This window comes from Pseudophryne corroboree, chromosome 8 (genome assembly GCF_028390025.1).
Source record: "Pseudophryne corroboree isolate aPseCor3 chromosome 8, aPseCor3.hap2, whole genome shotgun sequence".
In the NCBI taxonomy this organism is placed as follows: domain Eukaryota; kingdom Metazoa; phylum Chordata; class Amphibia; order Anura; family Myobatrachidae; genus Pseudophryne; species Pseudophryne corroboree.
The window spans coordinates 45,162,045-45,183,720 of record NC_086451.1 but is presented as its reverse complement, the minus strand read 5'-3'; the positions used below and the strand labels follow the sequence as shown (position 1 = coordinate 45,183,720).

General features: G+C 45.5%; 1 protein-coding gene across 1 annotated transcript in view; it reads left to right on the top strand.

Moving 5' to 3' along the window:
• Positions 1-21,676, top strand: part of SLC6A8 (solute carrier family 6 member 8) — a 95,352-nt gene that overhangs the window by 25,104 nt on the left and 48,572 nt on the right. Inside the window, exons 3-4 of the mRNA XM_063936309.1 lie at positions 1,992-2,253; positions 19,367-19,499. Coding sequence (XP_063792379.1) covers positions 1,992-2,253; positions 19,367-19,499 — 395 coding nt within the window. The remainder of the gene's footprint in view (positions 1-1,991; positions 2,254-19,366; positions 19,500-21,676) is intronic.

The window sequence follows — 21,676 nt, the reverse complement described above, 5'->3', positions numbered from 1 at the left end:
GAGCACTATTACAGGACATAAAATTAGCATCTGCTGTATCTGTCTTTTGAAAGGGCCCCTTCAAAATGTTGCTATGGGGCCCACAAAATTCTGGCTACACCCCTAATCCTATATATACTGGTTAAGACAAATGCTGTGATTGTACAGTACATGTGCCAAAATGCTGCTGCCTCTGTTTTCCTTCCCGTGGGTTGCAGAATATTTCGATTCAGACTGTTCCTTTTTTCCCCCTGACTGGTAGCTGTCTCGTGACCCTAAACTAATGTATGTGAGCTCAGCAAAGCGTTTCCAGTTCAGGCGGGAACTGTATTTCCACCTCTTGTCTGACAAGGTTGTGCTGCTATAGCCCCCGGCTGCCTCTCGTTAATTGAATACATGTAATGGCCTTTTCTCATTACCTCTACGTTCTATAATCTGAGGCGTGTGCTGATGGTTAAGGATTATTGTCATGCGTCCTACTCGTGACTCATTTGTGTGATGTACGACTATTATTTATTGCTTCATTGACATAAAAACATGTGTGACTATTCAGGACTCCACAGATATGACTGCCATTAGACATTCATCAGAGAGTTTAGCTGCCCATACAGGGAGGAGGGGAATAAAAATAGGGCGAGATTGGAGAGCCTCCGTTCTTGGGATGACCAGGAGTGGGTTAACCATCAATGATCACTATCGATGGTACCATTGGTGGTTAACGTCGATAATATGAAACCATCAACAGGGGAACCACTGATGGTTCCACCCACCAATAGTAATCTATTACTTACCGGGCATCTGGCAATCAGAGGCAGGGTTGGGGATTTGTGAGTCATATCGGGGGGCGCAGCTAGGCTCCATATCCTGTTGCCAGGGAGAAAGGCGGGGGAAAAAAAACATCAGGGAGTTCTGTGCCATCAATGGCAAAACCGTCTGCCATTGGTGGTCCATGGCCATCCCTGCTCCATGCAATGCACATTGCCCTTTGTCCACTCAGGGCGCCACACATCCTAGTTATAGAGAAGAATTTGGTCTTCTTAAAGGCATGGTTGATTCTAATATTGTTATTTGAAAATTGTTACCCCATGATCCTGAAGAAACTTCCAAAAGTTCAGATCACTTGGCTCTCAGGGGGTCATTCCGAGTTGATCGCTCGCTAGCTACTTTTTGCAGCGCTGCGATCAGATAGTCGCCGTCTCTAGGGGAGTGTATTTTAGCATAGCAAGTGTGTGAACGCCTGTGCAGCCGAGCTCTGCAAAAACATTTTGTGCAGTTTCTGAGTAGCTCAGAACGTACTCAGCCGCTGCGATCACTTCAGCCTGTCTGGTCCCGGAATTGACTTCAGTAACCCGCCCTGCAAACGCTTGGACACGCCTGCATTTTCCCAAACACTCCCAGAAAACGGTCAGTTGACACTTACAAGCGCCTTTTTCCTCTCCTTGCAATCGGCTGTGGAAATGGGTTCTTTGTTAAATCCATCGCTCAGCAACGATCCGCTTTGTACCCGTATGACGCGCATTGCGGTGCATGCGCAGTAGTGAACAGGTCGCTGCGTTGCGACAAACGGCAGCGTGCGAACAGGTCGGAATGACCCCCTTAGATCTCAATGAGTGTATGCTCCTCCCACAGAAGCTTTAATAATGCCTGAATTTTGCATAAGCCATGCCCACTTTTTTGCATTCTGCAAATCTCCCATCACCTGCATAATGTAGCTGCATATATATGAAAAATAAGAAATTGGTAGTAGCAAGTGCCAGAATACCATAATCTAGCCATTCATTGGCTCAAGGTCAGGGATCTGTGTTTGGAAAGCCCTATAGTAAACAGAAGCTGCTGTTCCAATATGCAATATTATTGAAATAGAGGTTGAATTACGCTGTTAGAAATGTATGGTGATTTCATAATACACATGGAGCACAAACCTTGTATATTCCAATCTTTTTTTCTTTCTTGGCCCTTTTTCTTAAAACCTTTTTTCTTTTTTCTTTCTTCATTTTGTGTTTATGCTGTAGGAATCGGCTTCGCATCCGTGGTAATAGTCTTTTTCTGCAACACGTATTACATCATGATCTTGACGTGGGGCGTTTACTACCTGGTGAAGTCGTTCACGTCCGTGCTGCCCTGGTCACAGTGCAACAACACCTGGAACACCCCAGACTGTGTTGAGATCTTCCGACACCATGACTGCAGCAATGGTACTGCAAACTCCACCTTTGGGAATCTCACCTGCGACGAGCTGTCTGATAAGGTGTCTCCGGTCACCGAGTTTTGGGAGTAAGTGACATTTTTTTTCTTTTCTTTTTTTTCTTTCATCTTATCGATGTGTGAATTCATGATTTTTGAACATTGTAGATCAAATGTACAATCAGACTGTATATAAAGTGTACCAGTTGTCTACAGTCAGAGAGAGAGAGACAGATATTGTATGAGCTGAACCATCCTTTGGGGGAGATGTATCAAAGCTTGGAGAGAGATTAAGTGGAAAGAGATAAAATACCAACCAATCAGCTCCTAACTGTCATTTTACAGGCTGGGTTTGGAGCACATGTACTAAGCAGTGATAAAAGTGGAGAAGTCAGCCTGTGGAGATGTTGCCCTTGGCAACCAATCAGCTGCTCTGTATACTTTTATAGTATGCATTGCAAATTTTAAATGTGACGTCAATGCTAATTGGTTGCCATGGGCAACTTCTCCACTGGCTCACTTCTCTTCTCTTTGAGAATGCAGCTTTCCAATTCTATAGGAAATCACAACATAATCGAGACAAAAAGTACCTATTACCGTGTCAGTTAGGGACCTATATATATTTAATTTACAGTGATAACAAATGACCTTTTGCTGCTACTTATTTATATTGTTTTAACTATCCAGAATGACTTACTTATCCCATTAGAGGGCCCATTTTTTTCTACTGGGCACGGAGCATAAATGGAACTTGAAGCGTTGTTTTAGTTTCCATTTCCAGTTCCTCTTCCATTACAAAATGTCATTTGATAAATCAACTTCTGAATGCCTCAGATGTCACATGACCCTAGTACAGAGAACTGATAGGATGATTCTCATGAATGGTGGTTAGGCTTACAAAATGGTTTGCGCCATTGTGCATAGATGACGTAAAACAATGGGGCAGATGTACTAAGCCTTGGATATAGTGGAGAGAGATAAAGTACCAGCCAATCAGCTTTTAACTGCTATGTTACAGGCTGTGTTTGAAAAATGACTGGAGCTGGTTAGATGGTAGTTTATGAGTCTCTGCTTTATCTCTCTCCAAGGATTAGTACATCTGCCCCAATGTGTGCTATGTGCTATTCTACCTGATAAAGAACAGTTTGGCCTAGAATAAATTATTATTCTAATGCAATGTGTTAACTAAATCTTAGCGAGTATTGTGAGAGAACCTTTGCAAGGATAGTGTTTTCCAACGCGTATTTCCAAACTTGGACTTAAATATGGTGATTTTATTCCGAATAACACTGGATAACCCATTGCTATTCCCATTCTGTTGCAGTCCAATCAGCTGTTATCTGTATAGCTATCATTTTGGCCAGTGGTGCAATTAGAAAATAATTCTTAGTGGTACTGTGTGCGTGCACTAAAAAATAGGTGTGGCCACATGCCACATGGGGCGTGGCCAATGAAAATGGGGACGTGATACACATATGGGGGGGCGTGATACACATATGACCCCAATAGTGCAGTGCCAGATACACATATGCCACCAACAGTGCCAGATACACATATGCCCCCAATAGAGCAGTGTCAGATACACATATGCCCCCAATAGTGCCAGATACACATATGCCCCCAATAGTTCCATATACACATATGCCCCCACGGTGCTAGATATGCCCCCACTGTGCCAGATACAAATATGCCTCCACAGTGCCAGATATACATATGCCCCCATAGTGCCAGATATGCCCCCACAGTTCCAGATACACATATGCCCCCACAGTGCCAGATACACATATGGCTGCAAGGTGGCGGCCCGGCGGTACTGCGTACCAGCTGACAATTTATTACTGGTACGCAGTACCGCCCTGTACCGCCATACTTGCAGCACTGATTTTGCCTAATGTGGCAACTGTAGATGCCAATCTTAATGTATAAACCAGTTATCTATAAAATAATAGTGACAACCTGATTGGTTGCTAAGGGCAATGGCTCCACTTGTTTTCTTTAGAATGGTAAATAAATCTCCCCTTAACTCAATTATTCCTCCGCAGATTTCAGCTGACAGCTGAATTGGGGAAACACATTATAGTAACACAGTAAATCCCATATATGATATATGATATACTGCAGAGTGAAACCATGAAAACATTTTGGGGTCTATTCATGAAGATCGGCGTAAATTAATTGTTACTTTTCACGATATATCGCATTGGCTCAATGCGGTCCTCTGCGAGAAGTGTGGAGGTGAAGGCAGGTCCTTCCTGAGCATGCGGCTGCGTTTGAGTTCAGGAGAGACAGCAGCGGCTCCTGGTCTATAAAGGCGCTGGTGCCGACTTCCAACTTTCCAGTCCTTTTTGCATTGTAGTACATATTATGATGGCGAATCTGTACACGGCTGCGGAACGGAAAGCTGAACTGTCCGTCCTTTACTGAATCGCACTCACCACACTATAGTATGGTGATGCAATTCAGCCACGGAGTTAGGAACTCTTCCACGGAAACCTGGGCCAGTATTTACTAAAAATCCGAGTTTGGACGATTTGTGTTTTTTTTTCTAAGTCCCAATCCGGGAATTCACTAAGCACCAATCTCGGCAGTGTCTGGTCTATTCGTAATGGTTTGAATGACAACGTTCCGAAATACGAATGAATAGACCATCGGTCAAACGCGGCTGTTATTTCATAGAATACGGGCATTCACTATTCATTCGTATTTGGGTGTTAGTCTCTGAGTGCTCAAGTGCGGGTCTGTTTTTTTTCTATTCGTTAAAAAAAGCAGCAAAAAAATAGACCTGCTTTTTCCAGTCGAGTTTGGATAACCATGCATGGATCAGTGAGATCTGTGCATGGTTATCTATGGGAAAGGGTCTGTTTAGTGTAAAATCTGAAAAAAAAATTGCGTGGGGTCCCCCCTCCTAAGCACAACCAGCCTCGGGCTCTTTGAGCCGGTCCTGGTTGAAAAAATATGGGGGGAAAAATGACAGGGTTTCCCCATATTTAATCAACCAGCACCGGGCTCTGCGCCTGGTCCTGGTTCCAAAAATACGGGGGACAAAAAGCGTAGGGGTTCCCCATATTTTTGAAACCAGCACCGGGCTCCACTAGCTGGGGAGATAATGCCACAGCCGGGGGACACTTTGATATCGGTCCCTGCGGCCGTGCCATTAAAACCCCAACAAGTCACCCCTGGCCGGGGTACCCTGGAGGAGTGGGGACCCTTTCAATCAAGGGGTCCCCCCCCTCCAGCCACCCAAGGGCCAGGGGTGAAGCCCGAGGCTGTCCCCCCCATCCAAGGGCGGCGGATGGGGGGCTGATAGCCTTGTTTACAAAATGTGAATATTGTTTTTAGTAGCAGTACTACAAGTCCCAGCAAGCCTCCCCGCAAGCTGGTACTTGGAGAACCACAAGTACCAGCATGCGGTGGAAAACCGGGCCCGCTGGTACCTGTAGTACTACTACTAAAAAAATACCCCAATAAAAACAGGACACACACACCGTGAAAGTACAACTTTATTACATACATGCACACCAACATACACACATACTTACCTATGTTCGCACGAGGCTCGCTCCTCTTCTCCATGTAGAATCCTAGGGGTAACTGTGTAAAAAATTATACTCACATAATCCAGGGTACCTTCTGTTCTTTGTATAATCCACGTACTTGGCAAAATAATAAAACGGAAACCCGACCATGCACTGAAAGGGGCCCCATGTTTACACATGGGACCCCTTTCCGCGACTGCCAGGACCCCCCCTGACTTGTGTCAAAGGGGGTCCCTTCAGCCAATCAGGGAGCGCCACGTCGTGGCACTCTCCTGATTGGCTGTGTGCTCCTGTAGTGTCTGTCAGGCAGCACACGGCACAGATACAATGTAGCGCCTATGCGCTCCATTGTAGCCAATGGTGGGAACTTTGCGGTCAGCGGTTGACCGAAAGTAACCTCACCGCTGACCGCAAAGTTCCCACCATTGGCTACAATGGAGCGCATAGGCGCTACATTGTATCTGTGCCGTGTGCTGCCTGACAGACACTACAGGAGCACACAGCCAATCAGGAGAGTGCCACGACGTGGTGCTCCCTGATTGGCTGAAGGGACCCCCTTTGAAACGAGTCAGGGGGGTCCTGGCAGTCGGGGAAAGGGGTCCCATGTGTAAACATGGGGCCCCTTTCAGTGCGTGGTCGGGTTTCCGTTTTTTTATTTTGCCAAGTACGTGGATTATACAAAGAACAGAAGGTACCCTGGATTATGTGAGTATAATTTTTTACACAGGTACCCCTAGGATTCTACATGGAGAAGAGGACCGAGCCTCGTGGGAACATAGGTAAGTATGTGTGTATGTTGGTGTGCATGTATGTAATAAAGTTGTACTTTCACGGTGTGTGTGTCCTGTTTTTATTGGGGTATTTTTTTAGTAGTAGTACTACAGGTACCAGCGGGCCCGGTTTTCCACCGCATGCTGGTACTTGTGGTTCTCTGAGTACCAGCTTGCGGGGGAGGCTTGCTGGGACTTGTAGTACTGCTACTAAAAACAATATTCACATTTTGTAAACAAGGCTATCAGCCCCCCATCCGCCGCCCTTGGATGGGGGGGGACAGCCTCGGGCTTCACCCCTGGCCCTTGGGTGGCTGGAGGGGGGGACCCCTTGATTGAAGGGGTCCCCACTCCTCCAGGGTACCCCGGCCAGGGGTGACTAGTTGGGGTTTTAATGGCACGGCCGCAGGGACCAATATCAAAGTGTCCCCCGGCTGTGGCATTATCTCCCCAGCTAGTGGAGCCCAGTGCTGGTTTCAAAAATACGGGGGACCCCTACGCTTTTTGTACCCCGTATTTTTGGAACCAGGACCAGGCGCAGAGCCCGGTGCTGGTTGATTAAATATGGGGGAACCCCTGTCATTTTTCCCCCCCATATTTTTTCAACCAGGACCGGCTCAAAGAGCCCGAGGCTGGTTATGCTTAGGAGGGGGGACCCCACGCAATTTTTTCTAACTTTTTTAAGACTTTAATGAACTTTTTAAGGTACACAATGAAGCCCTGCACGGATCTCACAGATCCGGCCGGGGATTCCTTGTGTTTTGTCAGGCAGTGTTTTACTCATCACTCCCGTAAAACACTGCCTGATATTACGAATCACATCGACATCTGAAAAACGAATGTGCAAAACTCGGCAGCTTAGTGAATGACCGTATCAGGATTCAAAAAGTTGCAGTAAAATGCACCCGATACCATTCGAGATCAAACACCCTTCAAAACGGCAAAAACACGAATATTAGTAAATAAACCCCCTGCTCTGTGAATAGCACCAGGCAGAGAAAAGCCCTGTATTATACAGCAAAATAGTCATTTTCTCTTCTCTATGAATAGACCCCTTTTTTGCTTGAGTACAGTAGTTTCATTTGTTTTGTGGGTCTCTGCTTAAAGGGTTTGTTCACTTTTGGACAATCGTTTATCTTTAAATTGCCCCCCCCCCCCCGCCCTCCTCCCTGCATTAGTAATTTGGCGTGAGGTCCCCTCTCCCCCCTCTCCCCATCATTGCCTGTTTCCAGAGACAATGGTAAAGCTTTCATGTCAGGGCGAGTAGCTCAGACTGAGGGTAACTTATGGTACCTGAATAAATAGGGCCAGTGGTAATATCCAGTCAGGTGCCATGTTAGTTACACAACTAGAACTCATATCCATGGCACAGAAAGTTGTGGACTGTTATTATGCAGCAATGCTAGAATAATTGTCTCCTGTGACTGAGGCTTCAGAGAGGTCATGTGATGTGGGTGTTCTGGGGATCCCCCGCTGAAAAACGTAATGGGGGGTGGGGGCAGTGTTGAAAGTAAGCAGGAATATGTGACCTGTTGGTATTGGGCAAAAGACGAGTCTCCCTGATGTAATCTATGGTGTAATTATATCATGCCGTTGTCCAAGCAGCACCATCCACCCTGCAAGTCATTATAGCCCCTTTGCTGCAGGGACGGCCTCAGCAAAGCGGTTAATGTGCGAGTAGGTTGGTGGTTTGGGGGAGGCCCGGGAGATGCAGAGAATGAGGGAGCACAGAGTGTGAAGCAGTGGTCAGCATTGTCTGAGGAATCTCTTGGCAGACCTCTTGTGTAGTGACTGAGTTACGTCCAGTTTATGGATTATTTATTCGTTGTGGAAAATAAAACAACAATCAGTGTAGAGAGGTGGGAAGAAAATGGCGGCATGGGGGGCAATTCCTATTGTTTTGTCCCTCATCAAATAGGAACTGTATGCAGACTCCCATGAGCCCTCTAGGATAGGTTTAGGCAATACCCAAATGCTGTAGAACTACATGATCCAGCATATCCTGCCAGCCAATGTTATGAGGTCTATGCATCATGATAAAACACTGCTAAATATTTACTACATAGTGGCATGAAATGATCATTTGTTTTGTATGGATTTGTTTTTGTTTTTGTAGTTTTTCTTTTACACATATGGGTGTTTTTCACCCTTGTGTGTGTCCTAACCTAATGGGGTATTTATCAAACACTCTAAAAATTCCTGCTTCAGAAGTCAGATGTCAAAACCACATTACCATTCACATGTGTAAGTCACACTTGTATTTGTCACTTCTTTCTGGACAGAACCATTACACGTATGTACCTCAGTAGTTAGTCCATACTTGCCTACCCTCTCGGAATTGCTGGGAGGCTCCCGAAAATCAGGTGGCCCCCCGGAAAGGTCAACAAGCGTCCCACACCTGCCGCCAGCTCCCGTACCCCCCACTTGGCCACCAACATCGGAGCACTAATGGGCGGTCTGAGGGGGACCCGATGACGCGATTTGCGCTGAATCGCATCATCGTAGGTCCGCCCCTCGCTCTCCAGTCCCTGTTTCCTCGGCACTGAATAGCGGGGGGCTGATCACGTTTTTATGCCGCCACGCCCCGAACACGCCCCCTCACTACCGGACACGCCCCCCCCCCCCCCCCCTGTACGCTGTCCAGGCTGCCCTCTCCCGTAAGAGGGGGCAGCAATATCGGCAAGTATGAGTTAGTCCCATCTATAGAAACATAGAGTTTAAGATAAGAACCACTTGGCCCATTTAGTCTGCCCATGTATATACACACACACACACACACACACACACACACACACACACACACACACACACACACACACACACACACACACACACACACACACACACACACACACACACACACACACACACACACACTGGGGTTTATTTTTTGTTGGGAGCAAATTAACCTACCAGTATATTTTTGGAGGAAACTCACACAAGCACTGGGTAATATACAAACTCCTCACAGTTAGGGACATGATGGGCATCGACCTTATTACCTCAGTGCTGGGAAGCAGTAATGTTAACCATTACACCATCCATACGGCCCGATGTCTTTATACTGTGGGTATGGGTCGGCCCAGCTGGCTCTGCCCTGCTATATATATTGGTGCCCCAAATGGAAATTGTGACCAACTTGAACATTATAAAGATAATCAGGGCCAGATGTAATGTCGTTCGAGTTGGCTGAAGGTGCGGGTTCCCGGACAAACTCAGACTTTTTTTTTTTTAAAGCGGCAATCATTTACAAGGCATGGTTTTGCCTTGTAATGATTGCCCCTTTAACAAAAAAAAAAAGTCAGAGTTCAGCCGGGAACCCGCACCCCCAGCCAACTCGGACCTCATTACATCCGGCCCTCAATCTGCTTTGCGGGATACATCTGTAAAATGTGTGTGGCGGAAACAGTTCAGGGTCAATCCTACTAACACCTTAGAAACACACACTTAATTTATTCAGGCTTTTCACTTTTCCTCATAATTAATTAATTTATTACTTTTATTCATCTTGAGATAAGGAGACGTCAGAACTGTCTCTTACACATTTCATTTGTGTGTTTCATTGAGTCAAAGTGCACCAAGAAATAGATTTTCCACAGAACTTTAATTGGAATATGTCAAATACTAATTAGAACCAGACCCAAACTCCAGAGCCTCTAAAGTGTTGGAAATATCAAGTCCTTTGGCTGTTACAAAATGGCCGTACACAAGCAAGGGCTTTGATGTATTCAGTTTGTAATAGACAAGGAATGAACCAATTTGCCCATTATCTCCCATTGGACTGTACAAACTTTCGCCATCTTACTTTGCAAATTCACGCGCTTCACAAGTTGCTGTCCTGTTTGGAACCCCAGGAGTGCACCAGCTGTATCAGGATCTTTCACACCAATTACTTATTTTATTGTGTAGTTCATTATAACGTTGTCCTTCCTTTTCCCCACAAATCATTCATTCATTAGCTAACGTCAAACATAGTATTCCCTTTCTTGTATTGCTTCTTGTCAGTCCTCAGAGCCTCCCGTCTCCAGGGAACAGTGTGTGCTTAGATTTACTGGAATAAACTGTGATTGTATGTAAACAAGTTATAATGCCGCACTGATGTTTATAACACTCAGTGGCTTCTGCTTGGCATCAGAACTACTTTTACACTAAATGCTCCAAGCACACACAAAAACTTTTATACTACATCCAATCCCTCATCACCACAGTCTTGGCTGGCAGGGCATGCTTGTACATGTAGTTTCTTAACAACCGGTATGCCACAAAGTGGGGTAGCCAGATCTCACCATTATTAAGGAACATAGCTTCTGTGGCTCATTTCACCTGTTTTTAATCAGCCACAGAACATGTGTAATTCATTTGTGTCCCTTATTAAAGGGATGACCTGGCAACACCACAAGTTGTCTAGGCCTAGTGCATATATAAAGGGTCTTTCTAATGTATTCCCCTGTAACAACTGTTTACTAGTTTCACATGTAATCAAAGTCTTGCAAGTATGTATATATCTTTTTTAGTTTTATAATGTTAGATATTTGGGTACGTCATCGATATAACTGTAGATTCCCTTTTGTCATGCAGTACTTCACTTCCTGTGCTTTTGTACGTTCTCTTGCTATGATATTTTCTTGCAGTGTTGCGAGCGAGTGGCGATAAGGGGAGATGTGCCCATGCACTGCGCCCCTGCAACCCCCAGGACTGGAGCGGAATGGCCTCTCGCTGGTAGCTGCAGGGTGGGATGGTCTTGTTAGCATGATTCTGAAACATGTGAGCTTGAAAACAGCCTATCCCGTTTTTGATTACTATTATATTGTTATCATTATTTAATTACTCTTTGTACTCCCCTTCCCCTCTTTTCTTGAAATGTGGTTTCTTTGTGATGTCTTACGGTGCTGTATTGTGAATCTGGTCACTGATTAATGACTTCTATACTGTATATTGGTAGTGCAAATAATAATTATAAAAAAAATAGGACAGCTAACTAATAAAAATCTGCTAATGGCAATTATGCAGTTGTAGCAGTTTTGTTATAGAAGTCCCAGAAAAAATGTTTGTCGCCATATACTGTAGCATATAATAAACATAAACGCATACAGCTGTCTTGTCTGATGATAGCTGAGAGATTAATTACAAAAACCTTCACAGTCTCAACTATGATTACAAAATGCTGAATGTCTTTCTTCTCTTTCATTAAATGACTCTTGCAGTTTAGAAAAGCTATTAGCAACCGAGAGGAAATAAATAGATCAATATAAAGTAGAGAAAAAATAAAAAAAATAAAAAGGGCAAGAAAAGATAATTTCTAAAGGATAATAAATGATGTAAGCATAAATTGCTAAAATTCTTGGTAGATTTTTTAATAATATACTTGGGATTGGTTGCTATAGGCAACACCATCGTGTTGCAGATACCTCTGCACCAGTTTCCCACCATAAATTTGATTAAAGAGCTCTTCATGCGGAAAATGAATAGGGTATCACATAAGCAATTGTTGTGGTTTTAGAAATGATAAAACCAAGAATGTCACCATTTTCCATAATATTTAGTTACAAGAGACTGGTTTATTGAAAGCTATGTCTGATATTATTTTGGGGTCCCTGTACCACTATTTTGATCAGCCGAGTATGCGAAAACCTTAGGGGATGTGTCAACGCTAAAAGTGCGATCATACCTCAGGAAATGCCATTTTCGGAGGTCTGGCTGCACCAGGTTCCGGAATGCGATACACTCTGGAACTTGGATGAGGTAGGTAATGCCATATTTATGTGGCGTTACCTTATAGACGCTTATAGGCTTTTATCACATTGCCCCCTGGGAGGGATCCAATCAGATCCCTCTCAGCACCCTCCACAGTGCGTGCGTCACTTGACCCATGTGCAGATGGACGCCCAGGGTCATAGTCTTGCCCCTCACCACACCTCACTCAACTGAACCTAAGGATGACATATTGTATAAACATAATTTACTTAATTTAATATTTCTCTCTAAATTTCTCAACTTCTGGCCTAGGGTTGCTATGAACAAAAAAAAAATATACTCTAGGGCTCCGTGATTCAAGAAAGTTTGGGAACCAGTGCAGTAGTCATTGATTCACACTGGATGCAGCCATTTTGTGGCCTGAACTTATACTCATGAGAATGCATAATTAAAATGAACTAGGGACTAGTGACATTTTTTTAAATAAATATCAAATAAGTATGCAAAAGCAAAAATAATGAAATAAAAAATAATATTTGAAGTTATTGTAATGGATATAGTTGCTTTATAAATGAATCACTGGTTTCACAAAATGCCCGCCACCACTGTTTATAGGCAAGTTATCTCAGCTGCACTCTGCACCCAAACAAAACAGTTGCCCTCTTAGGTGTGATATTGCCATATCTTAATATCAAAGGTCATTTTAAAGTTTAAATCTTAGGCTGAAGCTAATCTATGTACTGTAATTGCATGCTTTGTGCTCAATGGTACATTACCGTGCAAGCAAATTGAAAAGTTTAGCTTTCCTCACAGAAAAGCATTTATGTTTAAACTACTGAACTGAAGGCTATAGATATAATTTCACAGTTTAAAAAAATAAGATTTTAAACCTACCGGTAAATCTTTTTCTCGTAGTCCGTAGAGGATGCTGGGGACTCCGTAAGGACCATGGGGATAGACGGGCTCCGCAGGAGACATGGGCACTTTAAGAAAGACTTTAGGTATGGGTGTGCACTGGCTCCTCCCTCTATGCCCCTCCTCCAGACCTCAGTTAGAGAAACTGTGCCCAGACCTCAGTTAGAGAAACTGTGCCCAGAGGAGACGGACTGTACGAGGAAAGGATGTTTGTTAATCCAAGGGCAAGATTCATACCAGCCACACCAATCACACCGTATAACTTGTGATATACTAACCAGTTAACAGTATGAAAACAACATAGCATCAGTCCAAGACCGATGAAAACTATAACATAACCCTTATGTAAGCAAAACTATATACAAGTCTTGCAGAAGTAGTCCGCACTTGGGACAAGCGCCCAGCATCCTCTACGGACTACGAGAAAAAGATTTACCGGTAGGTTTAAAATCTTATTTTCTCTTACGTCCTAGAGGATGCTGGGACTCCGTAAGGACCATGGGGATTATACTAAAGCTCCCAAACGGGCGGGAGAGTGCGGATGACTCTGCAGCACCGATTAAGCAAACAGGAGGTCCTCCTCAGCCAGGGTATCAAACTTATAGAACTTTGCAAAGGTGTTTGAACCCGACCAAGTAGCAGCTCGGCAAAGCTGTAATGCCGAGACCCCTCGGGCAGCCGCCCAAGACGAGCCCACCTTCCTAGTGGAATGGGTCTTGACCGATTTAGGTAACGGCAATCCAGCCGTAGAATGCGCCTGCTGAATCGTGTTACAGATCCAGCGAGCAATAGTCTGCTTTGAAGCAGGGGCGCCAACCTTGTTGGCTGCATATAGGACAAACAGTGCTTCTGTTTTTCTGACTCTAGCCGTTCTGGCCACGTAAATTTTCAAAGCCCTGACTACATCAAGGGACTCGGAATCCTCCAAGTCTCGCGTAGCCACAGGCACCACAATAGGTTGGTTCATATGAAAAGATGACACCACCTTAGGCAAGAATTGAGGACGGGTCCGCAGTTCCGCTCTATCCATATGGAAAACCAGATAGGGGCTTTTATGAGACAAAGCCGCCAATTCCGACACTCGCCTAGCCGAAGCCAAGGCTAGTAATAACATGACCACCTTCCAAGTGAGATATTTTAACTCCACTGTTTGAAGTGGTTCAAACCAGTGCGACTTAAGGAAACTCAACACCACGTTAAGGTCCCAAGGCGCCACCGGAGGTACAAAAGGAGGCTGAATATGCAGCACTCCCTTCACAAAAGTCTGTACTTCTGGGAGAGAAGCCAATTCTTTTTGAAAGAAAATGGATAAGGCCGAAATCTGAACCTTAATGGAGCCTAATTTTAGGCCCAAATTCACTCCAGTTTGTAGGAAGTGAAGGAAACGGCCCAGATGGAATTCTTCCGTAGGAGCATTCCTGGCCTCACACCAAGAAACATATTTTCGCCATATACGGTGATAATTTTTAGCTGTCACGTCCTTCCTAGCCTTTATCAGCGTAGGAATGACCTCATCCGGAATGCCTTTTTCCGCTAGGATCCTGCGTTCAACCGCCATGCCGTCAAACGCAGCCGCGGTAAGTCTTGGAACAGACAGGGCCCCTGTTGCAACAGGTCCTGTCGTAGAGGAAGAGGCCATGGATCTTCTGTGAGCTTTTCCTGCAGATCCGGATACCAGGTCCTTCGTGGCCAATCTGGAACAATGAGAATTGTTCTAACTCCTCTTTTTCTTATTATTCTCAACACCTTGGGTATAAGAGGAAGAGGAGGAAACACATAGACCGACTGGAACACCCATGGTGTCACTAGGGCGTCTACAGCTACCGCCTGAGGGTCTTTTGATCTGGCGCAATACCTCTGTAGCTTTTTGTTGAGGCGGGACACCATCATGTCTATCTGGGGCAGTCCCCACTGACTTGCAATCTGTGCGAAGACTTCCTGATGAAGTCCCCACTCTCCTGGATGCAGGTCGTGTCTGCTGAGGAAGTCTGCTTCCCAGTTGTTCACTCCCGGAATGAACACTGCTGACAGTGCGCTTACATGATTTTCCGCCCAGCGAAGAATCCTGGTGGCTTCCGCCATTGCCACTCTGCTCCTTGTGCCGCCTTGGCGGTTTACATGAGCCACTGCGGTGATGTTGTCTGACTGGATCAGAACTGGTTGATCGCGAAGTAAGGTCTCCGCTTGACGTAGGGCGTTGTATATGGCCCTCAGTTCCAGGATGTTGATGTGAAGACAAGTCTCTTGACTTGACCAAAGACCTTGGAAGTTTCTTCCCTGTGTGACTGCTCCCCAACCTCGAAGGCTTGTGTCCGTGGTCACCAGGATCCAGTCCTGAATGCCGAACCTGCGGCCCTCTAGAAGGTGAGCACTTTTCAGCCACCACAGGAGGCTCTGGGGGACAGGGTAATCAACTGATGAATTTGTAGATGTGACCCGGACCACTTGTCCAGTAGGTCCCATTGGAAAGTCCTCGCATGGAACCTGCCGAAGGGAATGGCCTCGTATGAAGCCACCATCTTTCCCAGGACTCGAGTGCAGTGATGCACTGACACCTGTTTTGGCTTCAATAGGTTCCTGACCAGAGTCATGAGTCCCTGAGCTTTTTCTATCGGAAGATAAACCCTTTTCTGGTCTGTATCCAGAATCATGCCCAAGAAGGTCAAACGAGTTGTAGGAACCAACTGCGACTTCGGGATATTGAGAATCCAGCCGTGTTGCTGTAACACCTTCAGTGAAAGTGATACGCTGTTCAGCAACTGCTCTCTTGATCTCGCTGGAGATCGTCCAAGTACGGGATAATTGTGACACCTTGCTTGCACAGGAGCACCATCATTTCCGCCATTACCTTGGTGAAAATCCTCGGGGCCGTGGAAAGCCCAAACGGCAACGTCTGAAATTGGTAATGACAATCCTGTACCGCAAATCTCAGGTACGCCTGATGAGGTGGATAAATGGGAACATGAAGGTATGCATCCTTTATGTCCAGAGATACCATAAAATCCCCCCCTTCCAGGCTGGCGATGACCGCTCTTAGCGATTCCATCTTGAACTTGAACCTTTTCAAGTATAGGTTCAGGGATTTTAAATTTAAAATGGGTCTGACCGAACCGTCCGGTTTCGGGACTACAAACAAGGTTGAGTAATATCCCCTTCCTTGTTGAAGTAGGGGAACCTTGACCACCACCTGTTGAAGATACAATTTGTGAATTGCATTTAACACTATCTCCCTTTCCGGGGGAGAAGCTGGCAGGGCCGATTTGAAAAACCGGCGAGGAGGCACCTCTTCGAATTCCAGCTTGTAACCCTGAGAAACAATTTCTATTGCCCAGGGATCCACCTGTGAGTGAACCCAGATGTGGCTGAAAACTCGAAGACGTGCCCCCACTGGGGCGGACTCCTTTAGCGGAGCCCCAGCGTCATGCAATGGATTTTGTAGAGGCCGGGGAGGACTTCTGTTCCTGGAAACTAGCTGTGTTGTGCAGCTTTTTCCCTCTGCCCTTACCTCTGGCAAGAAAGGACGCAGCTCGTACTTTCTTGTTTCTTTGTGATCGAAAGGACTGCATTTGAAAATGTGGCGCTTTCTTAGGCTGTGAGGGAATATAAGGCAAAACATTTGATTTACCAGCTGTAGCTGTGGAGACCAGGGGGTAAATTTACTAAGGTGGGAGATTTTTAGAACTGGTGATGTTGCCCATGGCAACCAATCAGATTATATCTATTATCTGCTAGACGCAGCTAAATAAATGGTAAGTAGAATCTGATTGGTTGCCATGGGCAACATCACCAGTTCTAAAAATCTCCCACCTTAGTAAATTTACCCCCAGGTCCGAGAGACCTTCCTCAAACAATTCCTCACCCCTGTAAGGTAAAACTTCCATATGCCTCTTTGAGTCGGCATCACCTGTCCATTGCCGTGTCCATAGGATTCGTCTGGCAGAAATCGACATAGCGTTGATTCTAGAACCCAGTAGACTAATGTCTCTTTGAGCATCTCTCATATATAAGACAGCATCTTTTATATGCCCTAGGGTCAATAAAATGGTATCCTTATCTAGGGTCTCAATTTCCGCTGATAAGGTACCTGTCCATGCTGCTACAGCGCTACAAACCCAGGCCGACGCAATCGCCGGTCTGAGTAAGGTACCAGAATGTGTGTAAATGGACTTCAAGGTAACCTCCTGCTTGCGGTCAGCTGGATCCCTGAGGGTAGCCATATCTTGGGATGGCAGCGCTACCTTTTTGGATAAGCGTGTCAATGCTTTGTCCACCCTAGGGGAGGATTCCCACCATATCCTGTCCATTGGCGGGAAAGGATACACCATAAGAGTCCTTTTGGGAATCTGCAGTTTTTTGTCTGGAGATTCCCAAGCTTTTTCACATAATTCGTTCAACTCATGTGAGGGGGGAAAGGTTACCTCAGGTTTCTTTCCCTTATACATGTGTACCCTCGTGTCAGGGACAGGGGGTTCCTCTGTGATATGCAAAACATCTTTTATTGCAATAATCATATATCGAATACATTTAGCCAATTTTGGCTGTAACTTTGTATCATCGTAGTCGACACTGGAGTCAGAATCCGTGTCGGTATCTGTGTCTACTATTTGGGATAGTGGGCGCTTTTGAGACCCCGAAGGTCCCTGCGACATAGGGACAGACATGGGTTGACTCCCTGGCTGTTCCCTAGCTTCAGCTTTGTCTAATCTTTTGTGCAATAAATTTACATTAGCACTTAAAACATTCCACATATCCATCCAGTCAGGTGTCGGCGTTGTCGACGGAGACACCACATTCATTTGCTCCCCCTCCTCCCTAGGAGAGCCTTCTACCTCAGACATGTCGACACACGCGTACCGACACACTACACACTCAGGGAATCCTCTTATCTGAAGACAGTTCCCCCTCAAGGCCCTTTGGAGAGACAGAGAGAGAGTATGCCAGCACACACCCAGCGCTATATGACCCAGGAAAAAACACAATAAATATGTTTACCCAGTAGCGCTGTTTATATATATATATATATATATATATATATATATATATATATATATATATATATATATATATATATGCGCCAAATTATGTGCCCCCCCTTCATTAAAACCCTCTTTCACCGTGGAATAAGCAGGGGAGAGTCCGGGGAGCTTCCTCTCAGAGCTGTGCTGTGGAGAAAATGGCGCTGGTGAGTGCGGGGGCTCATTATATATACAGTGCCCAGCTGTATATATATATATATTTTTGCCAGAGAGAGGTTCATATGCTGCCCAGGGCGCCCCCCCTGCGCCCTGCACCCTTACAGTGACTGCCGTGTGTGAGGTGTATGGGAGCAATGGCGCACAGCGTTACTGCTGTGCGTTACCTCAGTGAAGATCATGAAGTCTTCTGCCACCTCTGAAGTCTTCTTTTCTTCTCATACTCACCCGGCTTCTATCTTCTGGCTCTGCGAGGAAGACGGCGGCGCGGCTCTGGGACGGACGGCGAGGGTGAGACCTGCGTACCGATCCCTCTGGAGCTAATGGTGTCCAGTAGCCTAAGAAACAGAGCCTAGCATTAAAGTAGGTCTGCTTCTCTCCCCTCAGTCCCTCGATGCAGGGAGTCTGTTACAGCAGGCTCCCTGAAAATAAAAAACCTAACGAATATACTTTCTGACAGGAAACTCAGGAGAGCTCCCTGTAATGCACCCAGTCTCCTCTGGGCACAGTAGTAAACTGAGGTCTTGAGGAGGGGCATAGAGGGAGGAGCCAGTGCACACCCATACCTAAAGTCTTTCTTAAAGTGCCCATGTCTCCTGCGGAGCCCGTCTATCCCCATGGTCCTTACGGAGTCCCCAGCATCCTCTAGGACGTAAGAGAAAAAACATTATAAATAGTAATGGTCTTCAAAACTATATTATAATATTTATACGTTCACATAACATACAACACTTGAGCTCTCTTGGGAGACAAAATGGCCGCTCACTAAATTCTTATTTCATTGAGTCCTCTAATAAATATAAAATAACGATGCAAAAACAAAGTAATGAAGTAAATGTCTAAAAATGAATGTATAATCTAAGATATTGTAATGAATATAGTTGCCTTTTATATTAATTTACACAGTTCAGCATACATCTCGGCCCAATAATGTTAAACACAATTTATACGTTTTCTATCTGTCCCTCTTCCTTCCTTTCTACTTTAAACCTCTCATATAGCCATCCTGAGGTGTCTGTTATGGACTAACGTAATACTATGTAGCTATGGCCCGTTGTCTACAATGCAGACATGCTCACTGCAATCATTCTTCCAGGAACAAAGTACTGAGGCTTTCTAGTGGTCTGGATGACATAGGATCTATAAACTGGGAGCTGCTTCTGTGTCTGCTTGCCTGCTGGACACTTGTCTACTTCTGTGTCTGGAAGGGAGTTAAGTCTACTGGAAAGGTAAGAGAACAATTCCACTTTTAATCAACACTTTATGTAATGGACTTTCCTGCCCCCATTCCCTGATAGTGAAGGGATGGCCATCGACCATTAATGATTACAAATCATTGATGGTTGATGGCCGATCTATGGCAAAAAAAATAAGAATTTACTTACCGATAATTCTATTTCTCGGAGTCCGTAGTGGATGCTGGGGTTCCTGAAAGGACCATGGGGAATAGCGGCTCCGCAGGAGACAGGGCACAAAAGTAAAGCTTTTACAGGTCAGGTGGTGTGTACTGGCTCCTCCCCCTATGACCCTCCTCCAGACTCCAGTTAGGTACTGTGCCCGGACGAGCGTACACAATAAGGGAGGATTTTGAATCCCGGGTAAGACTCATACCAGCCACACCAATCACACCGTACAACTTGTGATCTAAACCCAGTTAACAGTATGATAACAGAGGAGCCTCTGAAAGATGGCTTCCTAAACAATAACCCGAATTAGTTAACAATAACTATGTACAAGTATTGCAGATAATCCGCACTTGGGATGGGCGCCCAGCATCCACTACGGACTCCGAGAAATAGAATTATCGGTAAGTAAATTCTTATTTTCTCTATCGTCCTAAGTGGATGCTGGGGTTCCTGAAAGGACCATGGGGATTATACCAAAGCTCCCAAACGGGCGGGAGAGTGCGGATGACTCTGCAGCACCGAATGAGAGAACTCCAGGTCCTCCTTTGCCAGGGTATCAAATTTGTAAAAATTTACAAACGTGTTCTCCCCTGACCACGTAGCTGCTCGGCAGAGTTGTAATGCCGAGACCCCTCGGGCAGCCGCCCAAGATGAGCCCACCTTCCTTGCGGAATGGGCCTTAACAGATTTAGGCTGTGGCAGGCCTGCCACAGAATGTACAAGTTGAATTTTGTTACAAATCCAACGAGCAATCGACTGCTTAGAAGCAGGTGCACCCAACTTGTTGGGTGCATACAGTATAAACAGCGAGTCAGATTTTCTGACTCCAGCCGTCCTTTAAATGTATATTTTAAGGCTCTGACAACGTCCAACAACTTGGAGTCCTTCAAGTCGTCTGTAGCCGCAGGCACTACAATAGGCTGGTTCAGGTGAAACGCTGATACCACCTTAGGGAGAAAATGCGGACGCGTCCGCAGCTCTGCCCTATGTCGAATGGAAAATTAAATAAGGGCTTTTATAAAACAAAGCCGCCAGTTCAGATACTCTCCCGGCCGAAGCCAGGGCCAGTAACATAGTCACTTTCCATGTGAGATATTTCAAATCCACATTCTTTAGTGGTTCAAACCAATTGGATTTGAGGAAATCTAAAACTACATTTAGATCCCACGGTGCCACCTTAGGCACCACAGGAGGCTGTATATGCAGTACTCCTTTGATAAAAATCTGGACCTCAGGGACTGAGGCCAATTCTTTTTGGAAGAATATTGATAGGGCCGAAATTTGAACCTTAATAGATCCCAATTTGAGACCCATAGACAATCCTGATTGCAGGAAATGTAGGAAAACGACCCAGTTGAAATTCCTCCATCGGAGCACTCCGCTGCTCGCACCACGCAACATATTTTCGCCAAATACGGCGATAATGCTTCGCGGTGACTTCCTTCCTTGCCTTTATCAAGGTAGGAATGACTTCTTCTGGAATGCCTTTTCCTTTTAGGATCTGGCATTCAAACGCCATGCCGTCAAACGCAGCCGCGGTAAGTCTTGAAAAAGACAAGTACCCTGCTGAAGCAGGTCCCTTCTCAGAAGTAGAGGCCACGGATCGTCCGTGACCATCTCTTGAAGTTCCGGGTACCAAGTCCTTCTTGGCCAATCCGGAGCCACTAGTCTTACTCCTCTTTGCCGTATAATCCTCAATACCTTTGGTATGAGAGGCAGAGGAGGAAACACATATACCGACTGGTACACCCAAGGTGTTACCAGCGCGTCCACAGCTATTGCCTGCGGATCTCTTGACCTGGCGCAATACCTGTCCAGTGTTTTGTTGAGGCGAGACGCCATCATGTCCACCATTGGTTTTACCCAACGGTTTAATAGCATGTGGAAAACTTCTGGATGAAGTCCCCACTCTCCCGGGTGAAGGTCGTGTCTGCTGAGGAAGTCTGCTTCCCAGTTGTCCACGCCCGGGATGAATACTGCTGACAGTGCTATCACGTGAT